Source organism: Parambassis ranga, chromosome 13 (assembly GCF_900634625.1).
Source record: "Parambassis ranga chromosome 13, fParRan2.1, whole genome shotgun sequence".
Lineage (NCBI taxonomy): Eukaryota > Metazoa > Chordata > Actinopteri > Ambassidae > Parambassis > Parambassis ranga.
The window spans coordinates 18,391,957-18,414,067 of record NC_041033.1 but is presented as its reverse complement, the minus strand read 5'-3'; the positions used below and the strand labels follow the sequence as shown (position 1 = coordinate 18,414,067).

General features: G+C 43.0%; 2 protein-coding genes across 4 annotated transcripts in view; one reads left to right on the top strand and one right to left on the bottom strand.

Moving 5' to 3' along the window:
* stard13b (StAR related lipid transfer domain containing 13b) overlaps window positions 1-12,455 on the bottom strand; it is a 50,526-nt gene extending 38,071 nt beyond the window's left edge. The window contains exons 1-4 of one of the 3 annotated variants that reach the window (XM_028419161.1): window positions 12,220-12,455; window positions 9,960-10,955; window positions 4,981-5,124; window positions 3,717-3,863 (exon numbers count right to left, since the gene is read on the bottom strand). In XM_028419161.1, coding sequence (XP_028274962.1) covers window positions 3,717-3,863; window positions 4,981-5,124; window positions 9,960-10,829 — 1,161 coding nt within the window. In that variant the 5' untranslated portion in view covers window positions 10,830-10,955; window positions 12,220-12,455. Of the gene's footprint in view, window positions 1-3,716; window positions 3,864-4,980; window positions 5,125-9,959; window positions 10,956-11,084; window positions 11,145-12,219 lie in introns of those variants that run through there. The other 2 variants (XM_028419162.1, XM_028419163.1) reach the window with 2 other exon arrangements.
* A 7,677-nt stretch (window positions 12,456-20,132) lies between these two features.
* Window positions 20,133-22,107, top strand: hdac12 (histone deacetylase 12). The gene is made up of 8 exons (XM_028420188.1): window positions 20,133-20,295; window positions 20,369-20,512; window positions 20,668-20,827; window positions 20,914-21,110; window positions 21,191-21,341; window positions 21,410-21,526; window positions 21,602-21,744; window positions 21,831-22,107. Exons 1-8 carry the CDS (start codon window positions 20,191-20,193, stop codon window positions 21,852-21,854), a joined length of 1,041 nt encoding a protein of 346 aa, XP_028275989.1. The 5' UTR covers window positions 20,133-20,190; the 3' UTR covers window positions 21,855-22,107.
* The last annotated feature ends 4 nt before the right edge of the window (window positions 22,108-22,111 follow it).

The following is a 22,111-nucleotide window of genomic DNA, read 5'->3' as shown; positions in this document are numbered from 1 at the left end:
AAGGTGGCCTGATTTATCACCTGTTAACAGCTCGATGAACATCGCAGCAGAGGCTGGTGTGAAGCTAGTTTGTCACTGCAAAACAAAACAGTACAGCATGTACTTACTTAAAACTAAAGCAAAGAAAGGCACTTCACACGTTTCAAATCGTTACTTTTGTGGTAAATAAAATGCCTGAATAAGCCAGAGGACAGAAAATCTTTTCCTGATCTGGATCATTTCCCCTCTCTTGCCCAACACTCTCCATTTCCCCTCTGTGGCCCACTGGTCTGATTTATGCACTTGTTTGCTCGCCCTGTTTCCACATTTCTCCCTGGCAGAAACAAAATGCTGCCAAAGCTCCCAAGATGCCTCTCTGTAATACCGCTGGACCTCCACCATGACAGTCAGCTGGCAATCAGCCCACATGGCACCGATTGGAATTTCTATCAACATATCTGCAAAGGTCCTATTGTGTAGTTTAACTAAACACAGTAAGCTGGTTGTACTACATGTTTCATGAGGGCCTCGGCCTCTCGCTGTTGCTATGGCAGCCATGTAAAGCAGCACTTGGCTGGATGGACGACCTTTATGGCTGCCACTTTGCTGTGACAGCAGAAAAGGCCTGATTGGCTGGATTCAAAGGGACAGGTGGGTTATTCTGTTAGCATCCTGTCTCCCTGACACTTTAAGGCCACCTGGAGAATGAGGTCCAAACAGCAGCATGCACCTGGCGGCCCATTTTTTTTTCATTTATTCAGATGAGGAATTTTTAAAGCAAAGAAAGTCACAGCCAACAAATATTTCAGCTGTCCGTGTAACTGCAGGGTTAGCAGGCCACATTGCTCAGTTATCACCACGCTCTCTGTGAGAAGTGAGAGAAAAAAAAGCAAAACACAAAAACAGGTCATAAAAGTATGACTCATACATTTCTGTGTGTATTTTTGCCTCTGTACAAACATAGTGGGGCCTCTGAAAACCAAGAAGTACAGCCACTGATGTATCGCTCATTATTGACTGTGAGATTTGGCACAGTCTGGCAGAATTTCATCACATATCTAAAGACTTCTGGAACAGAGTTCAAAGACTGCTTTTACTGTACAGACACAAACAGGGTCATTATCTCTGCCTCAAAGATCTTTCTGTGAACGCCATAGTCCTGATAAGTTTGTCTCCATAAACCAACTTCAGACCCAGTTTCCAAAAACAAACTGGCGAAGAAACTGGCACTCCAAAAACCAGATGCTCATCACCCCAGAGGAGAAGAGCCGATCTGACAAGACTTCAAAGACCTGAGCACATCTCTCTCTCTCTCCCTCTCTCTCTCCTTTTCTTGACAGCCAAAAAAAAAAACATCCTGGCATATCTTGAGAGCTGACCTACTTTAAAGATATATCAGCCCAGTTTAGACCACTTGCAGTCAGATGGTAAACACATGTCAAAGGTTACAGGTCAGAAAAAGTGACATCCTCTACAGAGGAGAGGCACACAGTCCCACCTTTCCTTTGCCTGCACCAACCAGAATGTTTATTTGTAGTGACAGGTCTGTGTGGGTGAATGATAGCTGCTGTACCAGCACAAATGACAAGTCAACAGGGCAGTTTCAGGACCGGTCACCCTGGATGACAGACCAGCATGTCCTCTGCACGCCCCACTCTGTCAACAGCAATTACAAGTAGGACTCCTTAACCCACATACGTCTCCATCCCCCAGTACAATACAACACAGAAAACAGACGGCCTCAACCAGACCTCGCGCTGATCAACAAGGTCAAAACTACACAAATACACAAATTAGAGCTTCTATTTTCCACATAGCTTGTACTCGTAATTAAATAAGTGACTTCGCATTTTAGATTATGATCATTCTATTTACACACCACTTTTAAGGATCCACAAAATTATAATCTACACATACACAAACTTGGATAATGATAAGAGATCTAAAAGCTAGACAAAATGGAAAAATCAATACTAAAAGCTTCCATGGCTCAAATATGCCGTTTTTTGGGCAATAAAAACTACACTTCTGAAGAGTGAGTGGTTTGCTTCATGGGTTTGCAGCCTAGTTCTACAACACTTTGAGTAAGAAATTGGCCTAGTTGCACACATTATTACCTTTATTCTAAGACTGAGGTTGAAGATAACTACATGGAGGCTGATGCTGTCCGGTCTCACAGAAAGTGCTGACTGTTGTTGCATGAATATTCCGAAGAATTGTCTGCATACCCGATTAAACAGGAACTGCATTATATTGTAAAAGAGGGGGAGAAAAAATAATCTCCATTCAACATGACATTAATCAGCACCTGAGAGCATCCAGCTATTACTGTGTCCTCATGATGTGCAGCAGACTGAGGGAGAGATCTGCATTCCATTACATCACACACAAGCGGGGGGTTAGGAGTCAAGGGATGTCGGACAGGTGCCAAAAACTACCAGATACTTCCATAAAACATGGCTGCATCAAGCCGTTACGGCCGAATCCAGCAGCGTGTTCTGCCTTAAACACATTCAGCTGGTTTATTCTTAGACTCAGAGACGTGATTTAGACTGCATCACATTCTAACTCCCTGCTGCCAGAAGTTTCATATGGACTCCAGAGCTCTTATGTAAGAGTCAGAGGGGGGGCAGAGGAGGAAAAACCTCTCTGCACTGCTCACATGTCATTTCATCTGTTTTTATCAACTTTGCACAACCACACTCATAAAGTTTAACATCTAGTGAAATGTGCTTATTGGCTGGTGTGCTATTTGTTATATTTTTTCCCCACTTCCACTCTTTATGCTAAGCTAAGCTGCACATTATATTTGGCAGACTTACAACATATATGTGTTCTCGTTATACACAAGGTTACACTGCAGCCACAATACTCCTGTCTGTTACATCTGTGAACATTCCCAGCTGTCCTCACGCTTACTTTTAAGCAGCACTGTTGTCCTTTTCATGAGGTAGTTATAGGTTCCATAGGACAGGTGCCTTCTGCCCTGAGAGCCAAGATCCATTTCAACTGACAACAATGTTTGACTCTCTATTGTGTTTTCTTGTTGAAGCAAAACAAAATGAAACCTAAATAATACTGTGAGGAGCATTTGACTGCATGCTTGCAGTACGCAGACTGTTTACTATCACAGAGCCATCAGGACAGGACAAAGAATGAGCTAAAAGGCTTTGAATATAAACCCGCCCTGCATTCTGCAAATCCCTCACTTGTCCGTTTCTTTTAGTGCAGCTGAATACTGACAATTATATACCAGCAGAAGTGAGTCCTTGTTAAAGAAGGATCAAGCTGACCGTATTCCCAGCACGAAAACACAAATATTTACAGATACAGAGGAGAAGCTGTGCAGAGAGTCAGCTGCCTCATTATGAATTTATTGTATATTTTACTTGGATAAAAGTATTTGTTTTGTTGACTTCAGTTCAAACAACTTGCACTAAAATAAACACCAGACTATATGAGACTGCAACAACACCATACAGCATCTATTCAGCATGGCTAAAACAAGACTATTAACTAAAGATCAATACCAGAAGTTAATCATTTCTGATTTACAGCTAATTTAACATCAATTAACCAGAGGAAACAGGTCATGGTAGTCACCCAAAAATGCAAAAGTCACAATAAAAACAAATGTGGAGAAATTAATTTAGCAGCTCACAGCCTGGTGGGGAGGTTTGAACAACAGTGCTGCACACAGCCTGCAGGAAGGCGCTGTGATTCTTAGAGAAACTTACCATCCTCTTGGTTCTTGCCCTCGTTCCCACTGAGGAGCTGCGAGGAACTGAAGACCTGTCTCGGCTCTGACATTCCCCTCTCTCTGGTTTTTGGAGGTCTCTGTCGTTCTGAGTTTGGTTCAGTGTGGACTTTGAAACAGCACCCCACTGCAACAACATCACAACAACAAATAAGACGGGGTCTGTCTCAGCCTGGCCAAACAGAAAAGGACAGGACGGGCTCAACGGTGGCCAGGGGAAAAGAAAACACCAAGCTGAGGTCAGCGGCTGGGGAAGTGAGATCTCCACTCTGGATTCGGCTTGACAGAGGCACACAAAGGAGCCTGTATATGTGGATCTTCTTTTGAGAGGACAGAGATTATGACCCTGTCAAATATCCCAGTAAAGATGTCTTGTCTTGCCCAGTCGCCTGTCATTAGTTAAAGCAAGTCATAGTGAATGCCTGGGATGGCTATGCAGATGCCTGGGAGGCATGCAAGCCTCTCTCGACCATTCCTAATGGACCAAATCATACAAACTCCCTGCCAATACAACAGCCCCTCTGTGAGGTACATACATATGGAGCCCAAAAGAGCACTTTTGTTCCTGAATGCTAACTCTAGAGGGATGTTTCATGAAACACGCCACTATGTGAAGGGCCCTTTTTAGACCAGAGCTGCATGGTCCCAGTCGCAACGTCAAATGCACAATAGCTGTCTGTTCCTGCTGCAGCATTCTGACAGGGCCAAAGCACAGTGGACTCCAGCATCACATATGAGAGCTGCAGACCTACATCATAAAACACACTAAGAGGCACAGACATACTTTAGGCCAGCCTGACAAAGCCTGTAGTGTCACATATAACCACATATTTCACAAGCCTCAGAAGTGCTCCACTACTGCCACACCACCCCTCACATACTCAGTTTATTGGATAGCACTCTTGATTTGTTTCAATCTGAAGCTATGCATGCAACACTTTACAAAAAAAATGCACCAGGACATAAAATTCTGAACACCTGTCACTTACAGGTCCGAATAATCCAATGGGATTTTCTCTCCACAGAGCAAACTAAATTGATTTAGGGACGTTTAAAAAGCATGACCAAGTATGCATGCATAGGCTTCACAGGAATGTGTACACTGCCAAGCGTGACCGCCACATACCATAAAGCACTGAAGTTCTGCAGTCCACATGCTGCTTTGTATCACACGGCACAAAATGTACTCAAGAATAAATTGTATAACAGCTTTTTACTGCCAGGCCTTGTAAACACACTCTTACCTGCTTCTTGCGGGTGGTGCAGGGTGTGTGGGAGGGTGATGAGCTTGCACTCAGAGCCTCCTCTATGTCCAGATTAAGTTGGTCCAGTTTCTTCATGAGCTGGCTCATTGACTCCGACCAGGGAGACTTGACTTGTGGAGACACCTGTGGGTGACCAAGATAAGAAAAGTACAGCTGATATTAACTTTATTAATATTATCTCTATTTTCAGAGTTTGTTTGCAAAACGGCTGTTTGATGCTTGTGCTATATGAACCTTCTAAGGCCTGCTGGTCATCCCGATAGTCAGAGCAAAACATGCAACAAAAAACCTGAAATAACCTCTGAGATGATGTAAGACAGATCCCGACTGTGTCAATATGTATGTAAAAGTTAAAAATGCTTTTACACACAGCCTACACCACTCTGTGGTTTTAATCTGATGTTTTTATGACAGATTCTACATTTTTATATCTTTCTTTATCATTGTTTTTAACCTAAAATCTCAATTTCTAAGACTTTTTAATTGTGTCATGGCATTCTTACGTGCAGTCGATGTATCTTATTTGATCTTTGATTGTATGTTGGAGGTTTTATTCAGTCATTTCAGCAACAGACATTAATTATGGAAAAAAACACAAATACCACAAAAAGCAGTATTTTTAAAAACACATGTATGAAGAGCATGATTTAGAAACTTTCCACTGATAAAATGTCCTGGCATTTTAAAGCTATGGAGCTAAATGTTTGTCTCTCCCTTCTGACAGTAAGATAAATTACACAAACACTGGAAAATGTGCTGAACTGCCACTAAAGGCGAAGTATGATGTAACACCAGGACTGTCCACAGATGGGCCTAAGCTAACTGAGCTATGACAGCAGCATAGAAAAATGACAGTCCACTTTGATTATGCACCTGATATGACTATTTGAATAATGGGAAAATACTGAGAGTTTACGGTAGCTTGGCGATAGCTTCCTCACACTATTGGTGTGGGCTTGTCTTGTTTGGGTAGCCTTTAAAGCAAAGAAGTGAAAGACTTGTTTGACAAGAGCTTAAATGTGAAAGATTATGTTTTAATCTGATTTGAAAAACTACAGTCAATGTAATATGAATGGGTGTCATTATTTAGCCTTCATCCTTACATCTGTCTTTTTAACACACTGCCCTAAACATAAAAAAAGTTACACACAAGCCCAAAAAAGTATCTTGTAAATTGCAGATGCTACATCAGTGCTGCCACACATGGAAATGTGATCTCCTCAACTGTGTCCTGGGGTGAAAGAGCAGAAGGAGGAGGGTTCCAGACATGTGTGCCATATAGCCCATGATGGAATACCCTGCACCGGCTTTTACTACTCCCCAGACACACAGTCTATATAAATAGACCATCCTGACACAGACAGGAGCTGTGTCTGAGGACCTGGAGGTCCAGCCTCATAAATCAGCTGAATACACCTCAGTCGTCAAAGTATAAATTATAATCATTGTTGTTCTGTAATCTGAGCAGAACGTCAGCCTGACAAAGAGGAGGGACGTCATGTGTTCGTGCTTCTCGTCTTGAGCACTCCTGGAAAGAATCATATGGTAGACACTCAGCACTGAGGACACTTTTCAAGAGTCAAAGATTTCAGTGGTGGATCAAAGCAGACTCTCTGAAAGTGTCTTTAAGTGATGCTTGATCATCTGAGTTCTATCAGGCTTCATTTTTGCCATTTGAAGTTTCCTGGAATTAAAACCTGTGACTGAGACTTGTGTCTTTTCTCCGTGACATTAAAGACCTTCTTCGAGCACAGTTGTTTCATTGATGTGATTTGTCACTAAATGTTAGATGGGAAACCCCCATAATGCCTTGCACAGGGTGTGGTTTCAGTCAGAAGGGCTCTAAAACAAATATGACGCTTGTTTTAGCATTTTCACTCAGTCACTGTGGTTTGACTAAAAATACACCAAAAGCACAAGCCATCATTGTGGTCTATTTTCAGAGTCACTGCTTACTTTCCATGAAATAAATACCATCCAAATCCAAACAATCTTTGGTTACATATGTCTCTGTAAATACCTAATAATTTGGCAAAGAGGCATGATATTCTTTCTACAGTTATAAACACAGGCTGCAAATCATTTTCCATGAAGCAGCACATCTAAATCATGAAGGCACTAAGGCTCTTATATTATATTTCACTCTCCCTAAATTGTGAGGAATTAAGAGACCAGACAGCAGACAGCAGACACCAGACACCGGTCAGCCTACTGACCACCCAGGGTCAGCTGACTGACCATGCACTGGGAGAAAGTGCCTCCTTCCACTCAATCCCAGAGGAATGACCTAAATCTGGCCAATCCTCCGCTGACCTCTGAGGCCTGAGGGATCGCCCAGGGTCAGCAAGAGGAAAAAATAAAGCTTCCCTTCTCCGCTTCACGCATGGTGCCGACCAGGGAATGTAAGATGTTTGACAGTGGATCACTGTGTTTAGACAGCTCAGTCCTGTGTCTGCTTAACAAATAAAGGGGATTCTCATAATTGTTGTGAACGTCCACTGCTACAGAAAACAGAAACCAGACAGCACCGGCTCTGTCCTGTGTAAAGGCTAGCCCCTGCAGCTACTGCTTTAATAAGAGAGACAAGAATAATGTAGATGAATCATGCAGGTTCCTCTTTATGTAAGCTTTATAAAAAGATCCTGTTTCAAAAGTACACTCAGACTGCCAGTAAGTCCTCCTACACTTATACTTGTGGTTTCATTTTGCATCTTTGCTATTCTCCCATCCATTCTGATACAATCTTTGGATTTAGGCTCCCGGTAGATGTCTTGCCTTCATGCAATGTGATTATACTCAGCTCTTGTTAATTTATTGCTTCAATGTTACAAACAGAACAAAGTGTTACATTAATATTTTGTGAACTAAGTTGTCTCTGTGCCTGATTTTCTTTAAAAAAATGTGACATATGACATAATGTAATGAATGAGCATTCCAGAGAATCTTCAATAAGGCTCAGTATTACATTCAGCAGGAATGAGAATCTTGCCATTAAACCTGTTTAAATACAGTTACTGAAGATAGTTGTGGAGAAAAAAAAATGATATTCTGGAGAAAGAAGAAAGCTAAAGATCTTGCGCGCTGGACTCCTAATTAACCCCTGGTGTCAGACGAACACAAATGCCAGAAACAGATGCCCCGTTTTGGCACATGCTCCAGCCAAATCTGGAACACGCTCACACTGTCTCTTTTCAGTGACATCCCCACAAGGTGCTGCTCAGGAATGCGAGCACTTCTGCTTAGAATGAGACAAATTCCACAGGAGGCTTGACGCTCAAGTGAGACACTACCCTTGATTCATCTCTTTCGTGCCTTTCCCCCTCGATCCGGCCCTGGCAATTGTGTGAAGACTCCACACCATGGCAACTGAGCTGGTATGAGTCAATCCTTTAGATAAATGCATTAATGTTATCTTGTAGGGACAGCAAAATGTGAGCCCACTATAACTTTATCAGCGCAAATTGGCCACATTGTGAACCCCAACATAGCGGCTTTGACATGGAAATGAGGAGTTAAGTGTGTGAGCTCTGGGCTCGGTGCCTAGTCCGCGCCACCCACAGAGAGTGCCAGAGATCACCATGGAGGTATCCAAATGTAGCAGCCGGTCATGCGAAAGGGCAACGGCTACCTGGCTACTTGGAGGAATAAATTACATTCTTAATATCCTGTGATGAAAAAAACAACATGTGAAAACAGCCACAGAGTGAGGAGGGAAGATGGAGACATGTGTGTGAGTTTTTAGGGGCATTCAGTCACAGCTAAGCTCACATGAGAGGGCAATCATGAGTTAACAGAGTGGAAAACTTTATGCAGATGGTGCCCTCATATGGTTAAAGTTTACAACTGCATGCATCCAAAAAGTTGTTTTCTTCCACTTTAACTAAAGTAAAATATATTTCTGCACTTATAACTAAACCGAAATTCCAGATTAGGATCAAAGTTTATTATATGAAATCTCCAAATAATCAGAAACTGAAAATCAGACTTTCTGTGTCAGATGCTCACATCTTGAGTTTTGCAGTGTGACAGCATGAGAAGCATTTTACTGGCGTCCTTTGATAATATTTACAACAGGCTCCCTGGATTCCCTGCATTCTTCCCCCCTTCTCCAAAACAACCTATTCAGAGCAGACTGTCATTCTGCACATAAAGCTGGCATTACCTCAACATTTCACCCGACTAACGGACAGAGAAGGTAATGTCCACCGGGCACTTTGCTCTGTCCTGTTTAGACGTGTGCTATTATCTCTAGGCTGTTAAGACAAAGCCTGGCAGTTATGTGCAATTGGATATGCTCTCTCCAGCTGCAACGGAACACATATATTAGAATTATGAATGATCCTATGAGCCTTTAAAAGGCCAATAAAAAAGCAGGGGTAAAGGGTTAAAAAGTCAGCACAGGGGCTGTGTGAAAAAAGAGGCTTAATGTCAAGAAGTGAAGAAAGTTCAGTAATGGAAGTTGAGAACATATATGATCTGCCGTGGGCTCTGTCAAAACACTGCTGCCTGCTGAAGGAGTGGAAAGAAAGCAGAAGCTGTTTTGCATTCCTTCTGGATCTGCGTTTCACCAAAACAAATGTGAAGACACTGTACTCCTACACACTTATACCAGCTATGCCTTATCTCACAGTGCAACAACAGCTAGCTCTGCCTGTCATTTCACAGACATACCTACACTGACACTGCAGTCTCTCTCTCCTGCTTTATGTTATGCTATAAATAAAGTTTGAAGAGTATTTTCTCTGATATTTTGTGCCTTTTGTGACAATATCTAGACGGCGATGTGACATTTATTGACTGTTTTTGTGTCATAAAATGTAAAATGTAAACCATTTGGTGCCAGCATGGACTTTATCTATAGAACAAATAAAAATAAAAAGAATACACGCAAGCCTATCTGTGACTTAATGTAATTGATTGAAATCCAGTTTAAGTGTGAATAACTGCAGATCTCTGACCTCTTTACTGCTGGCTTCCCCCTCGGCTTCGTATCCACAGCTGCTGGCTCTGTGCTCAGTGTCTGCACACGCTCTCCTCTTCTGTTTGTCTTTGCTCCGTTGTCTGTGACTGAGACAGACATCTCTACTGTGAGGTAGCAGGTCTGGGAACACATCATCGTCATCTTCATCATCATCATCGCCATCATGGTGGCCATCATCATCTTCTTTCTCCCCCTCCTGTGACGACTCTCCGTCGTCGGAGCTCTCAATGACGAAGGCGCAGCGGTTGGCTCTGGAGGAACAAGTGGAGTCCGAGAAGGTGATGGAGCTCTGTTTGTGCTTCACAATGTGTGGCCAATCCAGGACTCTCTGGTCCGAATCAGGAACCGGCAGCACAAGGGTAGGAGCAGGAGGTATGGACCCATTTGAGAGCGGCCCTAACTTCTTGAAGTCTGTTTTTACATATTCACAGTTTGAATCCAGACCCGTCTCCTCTGATTGGCCTTCAGCTGCAGGAGCAGGAAGTGGAATGCAGTCATCAGTTGACCCAGGTGATATAGACACAGCTTTGAGAAGCTGAGCTGTGTCCAGAGATGCTTCCTTGGGGATGGCTGACACTTGTTCAAGCTCCTGAAAGCACACAGTCTCTACACATTCAGTGTTGTATTCAGCACAGAAAAAACTCTTGCCGAGCTCTGGTGAGTCCTCATCTGACTCTAACAGTGAGCTCTGGGCTTCAGGGAGACAATCATCTTCTCTGTGGTCCAGTGAGCCATTAGCACCAGTGCTTTCAGGAGAGGACTCCTCTGTTGAAAAGGGTGATTTTTGTACTCCAAAAATGGTCCACGGCTGATGTCCCTCCAAATTCACCACAGGTGGACTCTCCATGTTTCTTTGATTCTAAAGTTTCTCATAATTCAAAACATAAATCCAAAGGTACTTAAACTTGATGTATCGGATGGCCATTTTTTTTTTTAAATCCAAGACGATCAGTCAAATCCCAAAGCAGGAAGCCTGAAATAAAAACAAATACAAATATGAATGGCATGCAGTGCACCTGAAAAGCAAGGAGAGCACCACAACTCAGGTAAAACAAGATGATAACACACTCGTCCGAATGTCCTGTGATCATCAAAGCCTCACCGTAATGTAAAGCTTTGAACGGCTCTAAGTACGTGCCATCCACTAAGAGTGTGCAGTGAAACTACACTCAACATCTGGCTCAGGCTGGGCCGTTCAAGTCTGGATCTGTTTCACACACGATAGTGGTGACATCACTGCACAGAGGAATCTGACTGCTCTTCCACAGTCTGTGATTTACTATGCACTACACCATTCATCAGGGTAGTGGATGTCCCTGGTCGACTGTGGTTAACATCTCTCTCACCCCTTCATTAGGGCCCGTCTTTAACACACACCTTGGACATCCGAATTACACATGGAAACACAAACAATTGCATTATTGTGCCCGTACAAAAGATTATCATCATGTTTAGCCACACAGACCTTCATAAGAGGACATTTTCAGATGGCAGCTGGGGAGGTAGACAAATAAATATAACCTACAGGAGACCTGCTGTTTCCATTCAGCATGTTCACCCCCCATGTTTTTAAGACAAACACTTGTAGTGATGGAATCCCAGCAATCTTTGAGGAAAATAATACCAGTGCATTAACTTTAAAGGTATGGCAACAGAAAGTTCTTGCACACATGAGTCTGTGAGAAAACAGCAGCTGGCAATGACTTTACGATGGCCTTGAGACACTTGACACACAAACACACGTACACGCAAACACGCTCTAACTAAAGCAGATAAAGCAGCTCCGACAAGGACAAAATTTAACTCTTAGGAGACTTTTAAATAAACTTTGTATTTCCTTCAACAGCGTCGCCAGTAAAACCTGTCCTTACGCAACAAATGTGAAGTGTACAGGAGATTAGGGCTCCTTCCAAGAAACCCCTCTTTAAAAAAAACACTATGCAAAGAAGGCCTCATTATTCTCACATGAATGCAGAGCAGATTTCAATGAAGGGAAGAAGTCACAGACTGAAAATGAACTGGCTGTGTTAACTGGCAAGGCAAGACCACAACTCATTTAAAAAAAAGTGAGAAGTGTTGGAGATTTTTCAGCAGAGAGGTCCCGAGCAAGTCTCCTCATGTAGAAACAAACCTATAGAATAACATACAAATGCAGCCAAGGATGATTGGAATTGAGAACTATCAAGTGTTATTTTTTTCCATCAGCTCCACAGTAAAACAGAAAACAGGCAGCTTACCTGCTTAGTGGAAAAGCGTTGTCTGTGTTGCACAAACAGTGTCACTGAGATCATGGCAAAACAGTGACTGGTTCCTGTAAGAGCACAGAGAGAGCTGGACACCCTCCCTCACTGAGCCACACTTATGTTCCCATAGGCCAATTCTGGCAGGCTTGCCATCATCCCTATCCCCCCTCCTCCTCCTCTTCTTCATGTGTTCCCCTGGGGGGCTGCAGGACTGATCAGCTAGCAGTGACTAAACCATTCAGAGTATGCATAAGAGAAGGCAGAATCAGTACTTCAGGAGGGATGGAAAGGGGAGGAAAAAGGAGAGGGGGGCGGGTGAGGGGAGTGGAGGGAGCAGCGGTGGCTGGCAGTGTAAAAGAACAAGGTGGAACTGGTTTGCGGACCTCCACAAACAGATCTGCAGGGAATGGCTGACTTCACCGTCTGAACTGTGTAAGAGAAAGATGAAGTTCAGCCGTGACCCGTCGCTTCCAAACACCGGACTGAGGAATGCTTTCAAGTCAAAGGGGGAAAAGGCTGAGAAGCACTGGTTCTCAGTGAAGCATACAGAGGACAGATTAAGATGATATCATCATGAAAAGATAGTAAAGTGAAACCAAAACATGTTTCCTCTAAAGTTCTAATTTGCCACTCATACTCTCTATTAGACTTCAAGTAATTTGCATTATAAAAGTCATATGCATCGTAGATTGCTGACTAATATGATGCATAATGGCACTGAGGATTTACCAGAGAATCAGAAAAGAAAGTAAACATTCAAGCCAAATCAATACATTTAAGAATCACAGAGAGGATGAGTGAACAACAGGCCCCTGAAAATATGAGGTGAAGTTCAGGTGAAGGGCCACATATACCACAGACCTTTCTCCTGAGAACTGGAATCTGACATCCACATGAAAGAGGCATGGCTGATGTCTTGATGTCTTGCAGCCTGCGATCACCAGAAAAACCAGCATAGTTTTTTTCTTACACACAATAAAACAGCATCTTCAAACTAAGTGAAAACGAATGGCCTGTCTAAAGCTGAACTATCAGCTAATAACACCATCTTCCTGACACATCAGACATTATGTATGCTGTTTCTGGACTCGCTGGCATTCTGTCGTTTATATGATTGGACGTGTTAAGGCTTTATGCTGCTGTTTGAAAGGAAAAATGTTGAAATTAAACGGTCCTAGTCAGAGTTACTAGTGGTGAAGTGTTCATTAAATTATGCATTGATTTTTCACACTTTCTTCAGCCTCCTTTCCAGAAATGAGGAGGACACAAATCAGCTCTTGGACTCAGTTTGAACTCTGGCCAGGGGGAGAAAATGAGCCCTGACTGACTTCTCTCATTCATAAAATACTTGAAAATCAGCCTGTGGCTGTTCTTTTCTGTCAGCAGTGTTTTTCTTTTTGTCATTTTATCTCCAGCCTTCTTTGTGCTCTGTGAAAGCATATGCGCTTTAGTAAAAAGAAATTCCACCCGGCCACAGGCTGGTTATCTTTCTACTGTTGGCTTTTGTACTTATAGTTGATGGACAGAAACCCAAATTTAAGCCCTGAGAGCAGATTTTTTTTTTATATTTAAAAAAACCCATGCAAAACACAGCAGCCACACAGCAGCCAAACAACAGCGCTAAATTCACTGTTTGACTGAAGAGATAAGGTTTACATATGTGTGACTTGGAACAAAGGATTTGTTTCCTGAGCTTTTGTTCACACTAAGAAACATTCCTGATGTCCTTGATGGCTGTATCTGTTTACATTGCCTCTATTGTTGGAGCATTAAAATGGAAAGGTTAGAAGCCCGACACAGGAAGTTTCTGTTTTCCAATAATCCTTAAAATTCTGAAAACAGAACTGCGTACAGAAAAGTGAGACTAAGTAGCAACGTTTCTGTTTGAGAAAGTGTGCAGGTGCCTGTGGAGTGAGAGGACGAGAGGAATACAGCAAGGTCTATCAGTGCTGTGGAGGTGAACAGTCCAAGGCCGGTGGGAGTGAGAACAGCTTGACTCAAACACAGCTGGATGTTCTCACAGGCTAACCTAGCGGGCCCCACCGACCCCTGGCTCCGATGCAAAGAAGAAGAAAACACAGCCTTTTTGTGTCACTGCAAGAAAAACAGGATAGAAGTCAGCATCAGTCGCTTTACGCTGGCCAAGCTCCAAACTCTCTCTGTGCTTAGGGAAGAGTGACAGCTTTATTTTGCTCTCGTAGCCTCTTTACACATTACATTGGTATAGTTACTAACTAGCTGGTTAGTAAACATACACAGCACCAGCTGCTCAGTTCACCCTAACTGCTCAGTTTAAGGGGAGTTCACTGCACTGTTCCCTGAAGCTAATCATCATCATCTCTCATTGAGCCAAACAACTGTTATCTTCATATTAAAATAGCCCTTTTCTCCCTCTCCTCCTCCTCCTCCTCCTCATTGTGCCTTCCAGCACCATCATGAGCCACCGGTGCTAAAGAAGGCCGAGCATCAAAAACACACTGGTGATTATTCTATTTTTGGCAGAATCTGCCTGAAGCACTCACCATTTGTTGGCCTCCATTTGCACACCTCCTTTGCATTGTTGCATTTTAGCATTTTAGCATTTTTATGCAACTAATCCATGCACAGTTCAGTTACTGTTTGGCCATGGATGTTGTACAGATCATATCATATTTGATTTAGGTGACTTCACTTCATTGATGCTTAGTGGGACTTTTATAAATACAAGCATAAGCAGAACTGTGCTGCGTTACATGGAGTCAAGACAAGCTTCAGGCTTCCTGCTGCAGATCACTGCTATGACAACTATGTCAGGATGGTTGGGGGAGACAGGTTGGCAAAGCAAACTGCCAGAGATGGCAGGCATACCAAGAGTCAGCAGGCGGAGGCGCTCAATGCCAACCCCTCCAGAAAGAAGCAAATACGAGTGTAAGAGGATATTACTGTTTGCTTTTGGCCGATTTACAGAGAGATAAGAATGATAATTTCCCAGTTTGTTCCCCACTCAGTTCATCTGGAAGTAATAGAGAGTGAAAATGACCGAGTTCATTCCAGCACCTGAGAATACACACTTTGTCAGTCAATAATCTTAAACCAGGAGAGAGATGTCCACATTACATGACATCTAACACACGTGGTCTGATAGATGACTCAATAGTGGCCTTTGACATCAGGCTCAGACTGAACTGCAAACATAGGCTGTCTACAAAGCACACATACCAATCTGTCTATCTGTCTATAGCAGGCCAAGAAGGCTGAGGTTTAGCTGCTGCATCTGCAATACATAAAGCCAAAATGTAATTTTAACAAATGCAGTAAAATATGCCTAAAAGTGCTGCATTAAATGCATGCATTAAAATAGTTACTGTACATTCTGGAACTGAATAAGCTCGTCAGCATGTTTTACAGTGTATGAGGAGAAAGACATTCTGTCACTCCTCTTTCCGTCCCTTCTCCCACTTCAGCCTCTTATCAGCGGTATCAACACGGCTGTCAAGACGAGGCAGACGTTCTGAAGTGCCTGTGGTCTTCTCATGGCATAGTGAGATTAAAGTGAGGGGAAGAGAACTGAGCCAGCTGTGTTGCTGAAACATGTGGCTGTATGGTGGCAGGTTTGCCTGCCAGCAGTGCAGTGTGTTATTGCTACACAGAACAAGAGGGAGTCTGTTAAGACAGCAAAGACTGACAGGGTTAAAGCATTTGTACAAAATGGAAAATTATTACATTTTATCTCCTTCTGCAGCACTGATAACATTTGCATCAGAGCGGTGTTTGTGCTCTGTAGCACTCTTATGTAATACAAATCATACAAAGCTGTGGCAACAGACGAGCACAATACAAGACGCAAACATCATTAGAAAACATTCCAGCAATGCCACAGTCTGACTCAATATGTGTGCAGCTTTTAGGCTGCCTTTACAGATTCCCTGCATACCACAGACAGGGGCAGATGTTCTGCATGATGCACTTTTTTCTGAAGCCTTTTTTCTTTATCTGTGCACATCATCACACAGCTGTTTGTGCAAAAACATAACAAATGTGACATGTTTTTAAATGGATGGAAATAGAAGCAGTATATTTCTCTACAAACACGCTCCACAGGGATTAATAAACTGAAAGAAAACAGATGTAGATGTGTTTATGTTTTCACTACACAGGAGACAACATCCATGATGAAGCCAAGACTGCTGAAATCAGACATCATCAAGTCTAATACCCTGCATTATTTAGGAAGTTTAGAGTCGCTGCTTTTCAGCAAGCAAGACAGGCAACTGTTTAGGTCCCCAATCCATGTGGGGGCCTCCAAGGGCCAAAAAACTTTGAGCTGCAGTAGCAGCATTGCACAAAGTTTGCATGACAGTCTCCCCAAGGGGGGGCCTGTCTGACTGAAGTCACTTGTGGCCAATATCCTGCATTTCCTAATGACAAAAAAGCTCAAGAAAATGTCTTAAAAAGGTCTTAAATAATCACACATCTTGTTGAATGATCATTAAACTGCTCCTTTTGACACCTCATGAAAAGCTATCACTTCTGCCAGCTGGCAGATGTTTGCTAATTGGATGGAGAAGGTGAACTTTTGTTTTGCTATTAAAAACAACACAGATGCCATCGCAGTAAAATAAAAAAGTGTGATGAATTATTTCCCCTACACAACAAGGCGTAGGTATCATTTGTGAGGACATTCCCAAACAATGAGTGAGGATGAAAAGAAGACGTCACTTCCAATGAATGGAGAGATGCACACACTGACTGAATATAAATTATACCACAGCACAAACAGCATACTCTGCCCTGTGTGTCTGTGATTACAGGAAGACAGGGATAGATAAGAGGTAAATCAATTCAGCCTTTCATGTGACTGGAGGGATTGCCTCGGAGGGACAAAAGCAGCAGGCCGTCACCATCACACACACACAGACGGCAGCTATGAATTAATTCACTCTAACAACAACCCCTGTCCTCACCTGCTGCAACATGCTTTGCCAGCACTCGCAATCAACCAGCGAATTCCTTCCGCTCTGAGCCGTGAGGTGGAGGGTGAGGACGGAGAGGTTTGTGGGCTTGATGTTGTGATTGTGATGTTGTGTAATTGACAGGTATGTTCAAATCCAGCCTCTGTTGCAAACACAACACCGCCCACTCCTCTACCGGGGTTGGACAACAAACAAGCTTGCTGCTTTCAGGAACGTGAAAACATGCCAAGGTGACAGGGCTATTCAGGGATGACGGGCTCATTCAGCCAGTTAAACACACATGGCATGCAGCATAAAATTGATCCATGTGCGTACAATAGATATGAGCCGAAGGAAGTTTAATCTGAACAACCTTAAAGTCTCCATAAAAAACAAATGTGACCCTTTTTTGTTAACATTTTGTATTATACATAAACAAAAATCTGACCCAGGAATGGGCTGGTTTTCACCTAATGAAATGTTTCATCAGATTTGTTACCCCAGAGACAACATCATTATGAGAATCCATCCCTTTCTAATTGAAGTAATTAAAGCAAAGCTCACAAGCCAGGACCATGGTAGTGGCTACTAACTAGCTTCCCTGGTTACAAACACACAAGAAGCTGGTGAGGCAGCCATGGATAAAACCAAGCTGACTGGTGGTCGCCCGGGGTGACGGCCTTTGGATGAAGAGCAGACCGATCATAAAAAAGAGTGGCCTCCCCAGGAAATACATTAACAGCTCAGAAACAAAATGGCACACTTTCACAATGTGTCATTTTGCTGCGTCTGCCACATGGCTTTTAGGTCTATTGGATTTGATTGGAAGTCCTCTAAGCATTCTGACAATAAAACTGCAGTGACACGGCAGCCAATGCCAAAAGCTGCTTATTTATTTAATAAATATTTCTGTTACCCATTCACCTCTTCCTTTAATATAACACACACTCACTGTCATCCACACAGAGATCACCATTTATGATACAGGAAGTGTTTCCGTTTCATATATATCGCCATACAGAAGCACAAAACACTCCACAAACAATTTTTCAGGAACTCTAAAGGCTCCTTTCAAAGCACAGAAACAACTTAGCGGCCTCAGTATCATCTTTACTGTAGTTTATGACAACAACACACATCACAAGGAAGAAATCTGTTTTCACAAAGATGAGATCAAAGATCAGTCCTTGAGCAATTTCCCCATTGTGGGACTAATAAAGGTTTCAATTATTATTATAATTATATGATATATTAGTGAAGGATCTTAACTGGCGAATAAACAGATTTCCATCCTATACAGGAATTAATTGAAATGATTACCTGTCATGTAAAGTGCAAGTGATTTGTCATGAAAGAGTAAACACATGCAGTCTGATGTACTGCTGCACACCAGCGGAAAATCTATATGTTAATGAATGAATATGACCTTTAGCCCCCAGCACACAGATACACAATCTCTCTGTCAAGAGATATCGGAGTCTTTCATTTGAAGGAGAGTCCCTTCGCCTGCTTCATCTCTCCCCTGTTTGAAATGCCAGTTAACAGAGTCAGTAATTGATTTTACCTCTCTAATCTCCTTTCTCTATTATAAGGAGGTTTCTCCTCTGCACCTGGGGCCAACGGGCTTGTCTTTTTTCTTATCTGCCCGTGAGTACACTAGCCCCTCCCGAGGGGGCTGCGCTAATCCTCATGCCCCAGACTCACACAAACGCACAGAGACACACTCAAAGAGGATCCTCACAGCCGACAGTATGCCAGACAGTGCCTTGAGCTGCCTGCCAGCAATGTAAATCAGACAGATGGAGAGGCAAAACCAGACACAAAAGTAGCTAATAGAAGGGCTCTTTAGTACTGTGACATGACAGCTATAGCATTTTCAAGCTATATTAGCACATTATCCATAAGCAGAAGCAATCTCTCACAAAGCAAAGACAACAAAATAAGTTCTGCATCACAGAGTCTGTTCCTTTAAGCTGTAACATGTAGGAGTGAGGACAGTAAATCTCACAGGCTCCGAGTCTGACATGATTTCAGCCTGGCACCATAAATGATGCTCTGTCACTATGATTAAACACCTCAGCCACACGCCTGCTCTGACTGAAGGGGAGCTGACGCTGAGGGCTGCAAACAGAGGAAGAGAAGGAGAGGACAAAGATGGTCAGGGTGCAGATGAGAGAGAGTCAGAGAGGTGGCCTGGTGAATACAAAGAAACACCCTCATAAGGACGAGCAATTTGTCACAGGCTGAAAGCTGAAAACACTCAGCTGCAGCTTTGATCAGCTGAAGAAGTGCAAAATGAAAGACACCTTGTGAAGGATAATAAACATCCATCTCTACTCACCCTGAAATCATTACACAGAAACACTGTCAGCAGAGGGCTGAAATAGGATAAGGAGGAATCTTTACAACAAAGGGAAGGCTGCATCAGTCACCTATGTATTCTATTCAGTCTAAACCAACCACACACACAGATCAGTGGATGATAAAGCCAAAACAACAACAAACTGCAGAGCAAGCCGTTTAATGTCCACTAGTGCTGAAATAAACACAGGGGTTCTAAGCATAAGTATGAAGTGTAGGCTATTTGTGAACTGCACACAATAGAGTATTCTCCTCTTATTGATTTGCTTGATTTCAGCTGTTCAATAAGTCTTTTAAGTAGATGATAGGTTTGGACTGAAGCTAAGCCAGTTTAGTACAAATATGGATCAGTGCATGCATGTTAGTCAAAACTGTGAAAGAGCATCAATGCATCTGGTCGAACATATGACTAAATCCAACCCTAGAGCACTAATTGAGGACATCGATGTATTACATTGATTATTTCCTCTCCACTATACTTTTAAATACTTATTTATTTGTACAACACCATTATCCAAGTGAGTAGATGAACACTAGCAGCCGTCAGGTGTTGTTTTTACTCCCTGCCAGAAGGGGGCAGCAGTGCAGAGGAGACGCACAGCTGAACATCCGCTTTAGGACACAAACGTTTCATAACATCAGCCGGCACAAAACTTGTCACTTACTCAGAGAAATGGCCTGCTGCATGAAGCGAATACTTTCTAAAAGGCTCCGCCTGAAGGTCGGACGGCTGTTTGGTGCAGCTCCCACATCCTGCAGAGGTTTCCACGCGGAACTAGTAAGAAGTCACACACACACACACACACAGCGCACCAACACCTCACCTCACTGTGCGTCTGTTCACCTCGCAGGTGAGACACGACTGCTGCGGACTTCCCATAGTTCATCACAGCAAGTACGTGTGTGAGCTGCCAGCCAACCACAGGTTCCCAATGGGCAAGTTTCCCCGGGTTTTACACTTCTTACTGCAAGACCAGGTCATCACTGACAGACAGGTGAGCGACACATTGATAAGTCCAGTGGATGCTATTCATATGATAATGTCATTAATAGAATCGATTACAGACTGATTGTTAAACACACTCACATAATTAATACATTGAAAGAACGTTTTCCTGCTGTCATTAGTGCATTTTCTTCCTTGCAGTAGGTGTGGCGGCCTGAAATTGCTTCTAAAGATCTCCTGAGCTGTGTGCACTCTGAAGATTACCTCAGCAAGCTCATAGCTGGGAAAATAGATGAGCAGGAGCAGAGGAGGACAGGTTTTCCCTGGAGTGAAGGCATCGTGAGACGCTGTCGATATGAAACGGGTAATAAGAGGAGACATCTTCATCTACATGTGACCTGACAGCAGCTCGACCCAGAAAGATCACAGCGTATTCTCTGTTGTTGACAGCTGGGACTGTTCTGGCTGCTGAGATTGCTCTGCAGAGAGGTCTGGCTTGCAGTACAGCAGGAGGAACCCATCATGCCTTCCCCAGCTATGGCTCAGGGTATTGTCTCCTCAATGACTTAGCAGTTGCAGCCAAATACCTGATGGATAGCTCCCCAACTAAAAGGAAGGTCCTGATTGTGGATCTAGACGTGCATCAGGTGGGGTGGACTTAAACCAGTTTGTTGGATCAGTCGAGGTTTTCGTCATTTATAAAAAAAAACATTTTTGCCTCCAACAGGGCGACGGCACCGCTTTTATTTTTAAAGATGAGTCGTCAGTGTTTACATTCTCAGTGCATTGTGGGAAAAACTTCCCCCTCCGCAAACAACAGAGTGATTTAGATGTCAGTGTGGAGGATGGGTTAGAAGACAAAGAGTACCTCTCCAAAGGTAAGTTCATGCAGTCATGACTGTAACTGTTTGAAACAACAGCACATCATAAAGCTGTGGTTCCACAGTGGAGGCCCACCTGCCCTGGCTGCTGGAGTCTTTCCACCCAGACCTGGTTCTGTACGACGCCGGTGTCGATCCTCACTGGGAAGATGAACTTGGGAGGCTCCGTCTGACGGACCAAGGTGATCAATCCTCTTTCATAGACAAGTATCTCCATCCACACAGACTATTTTAATCATCAAAAATCCTGTATCTAGGGTTGTATCAGAGAGATCTGTATGTGATGAAGACTGTGGTGAGCAAAGGTATTCCTGTTGCTTCTGTCATTGGTGGAGGATACTCCAGAGACATAGACCGACTGGCTGTCAGACACTCCATCGTCCACAGAGCAGCAACACAGGTAGAAACAAATACAAATACCTGAACAGAATGAACCAGATGAAGAGTAACATGTTCATCAAGTGATTATTGCTTTTTATATTGCAGGTTTGGAGGGAATGTGGAATGTAGAGACTGTCATCTCCAGGAAATGCTACCGTCATTATGGAGCTGTACTCAGGATGTTTTAAGATAATGATGTGTTTTACAGACTGCACCTTTTAACAAACATCATGTTAGCAAAAGATGCTACAATTCAAAGATAATGTCAATTTGGAACTATATATTAATTTCACCTATATCATACTCACATATGACAGAGCAACAGTTCATCGGGGATCCTTTGAAAAGACATTAAACCTCACCATAACACTGTGTTGTTATTCTCA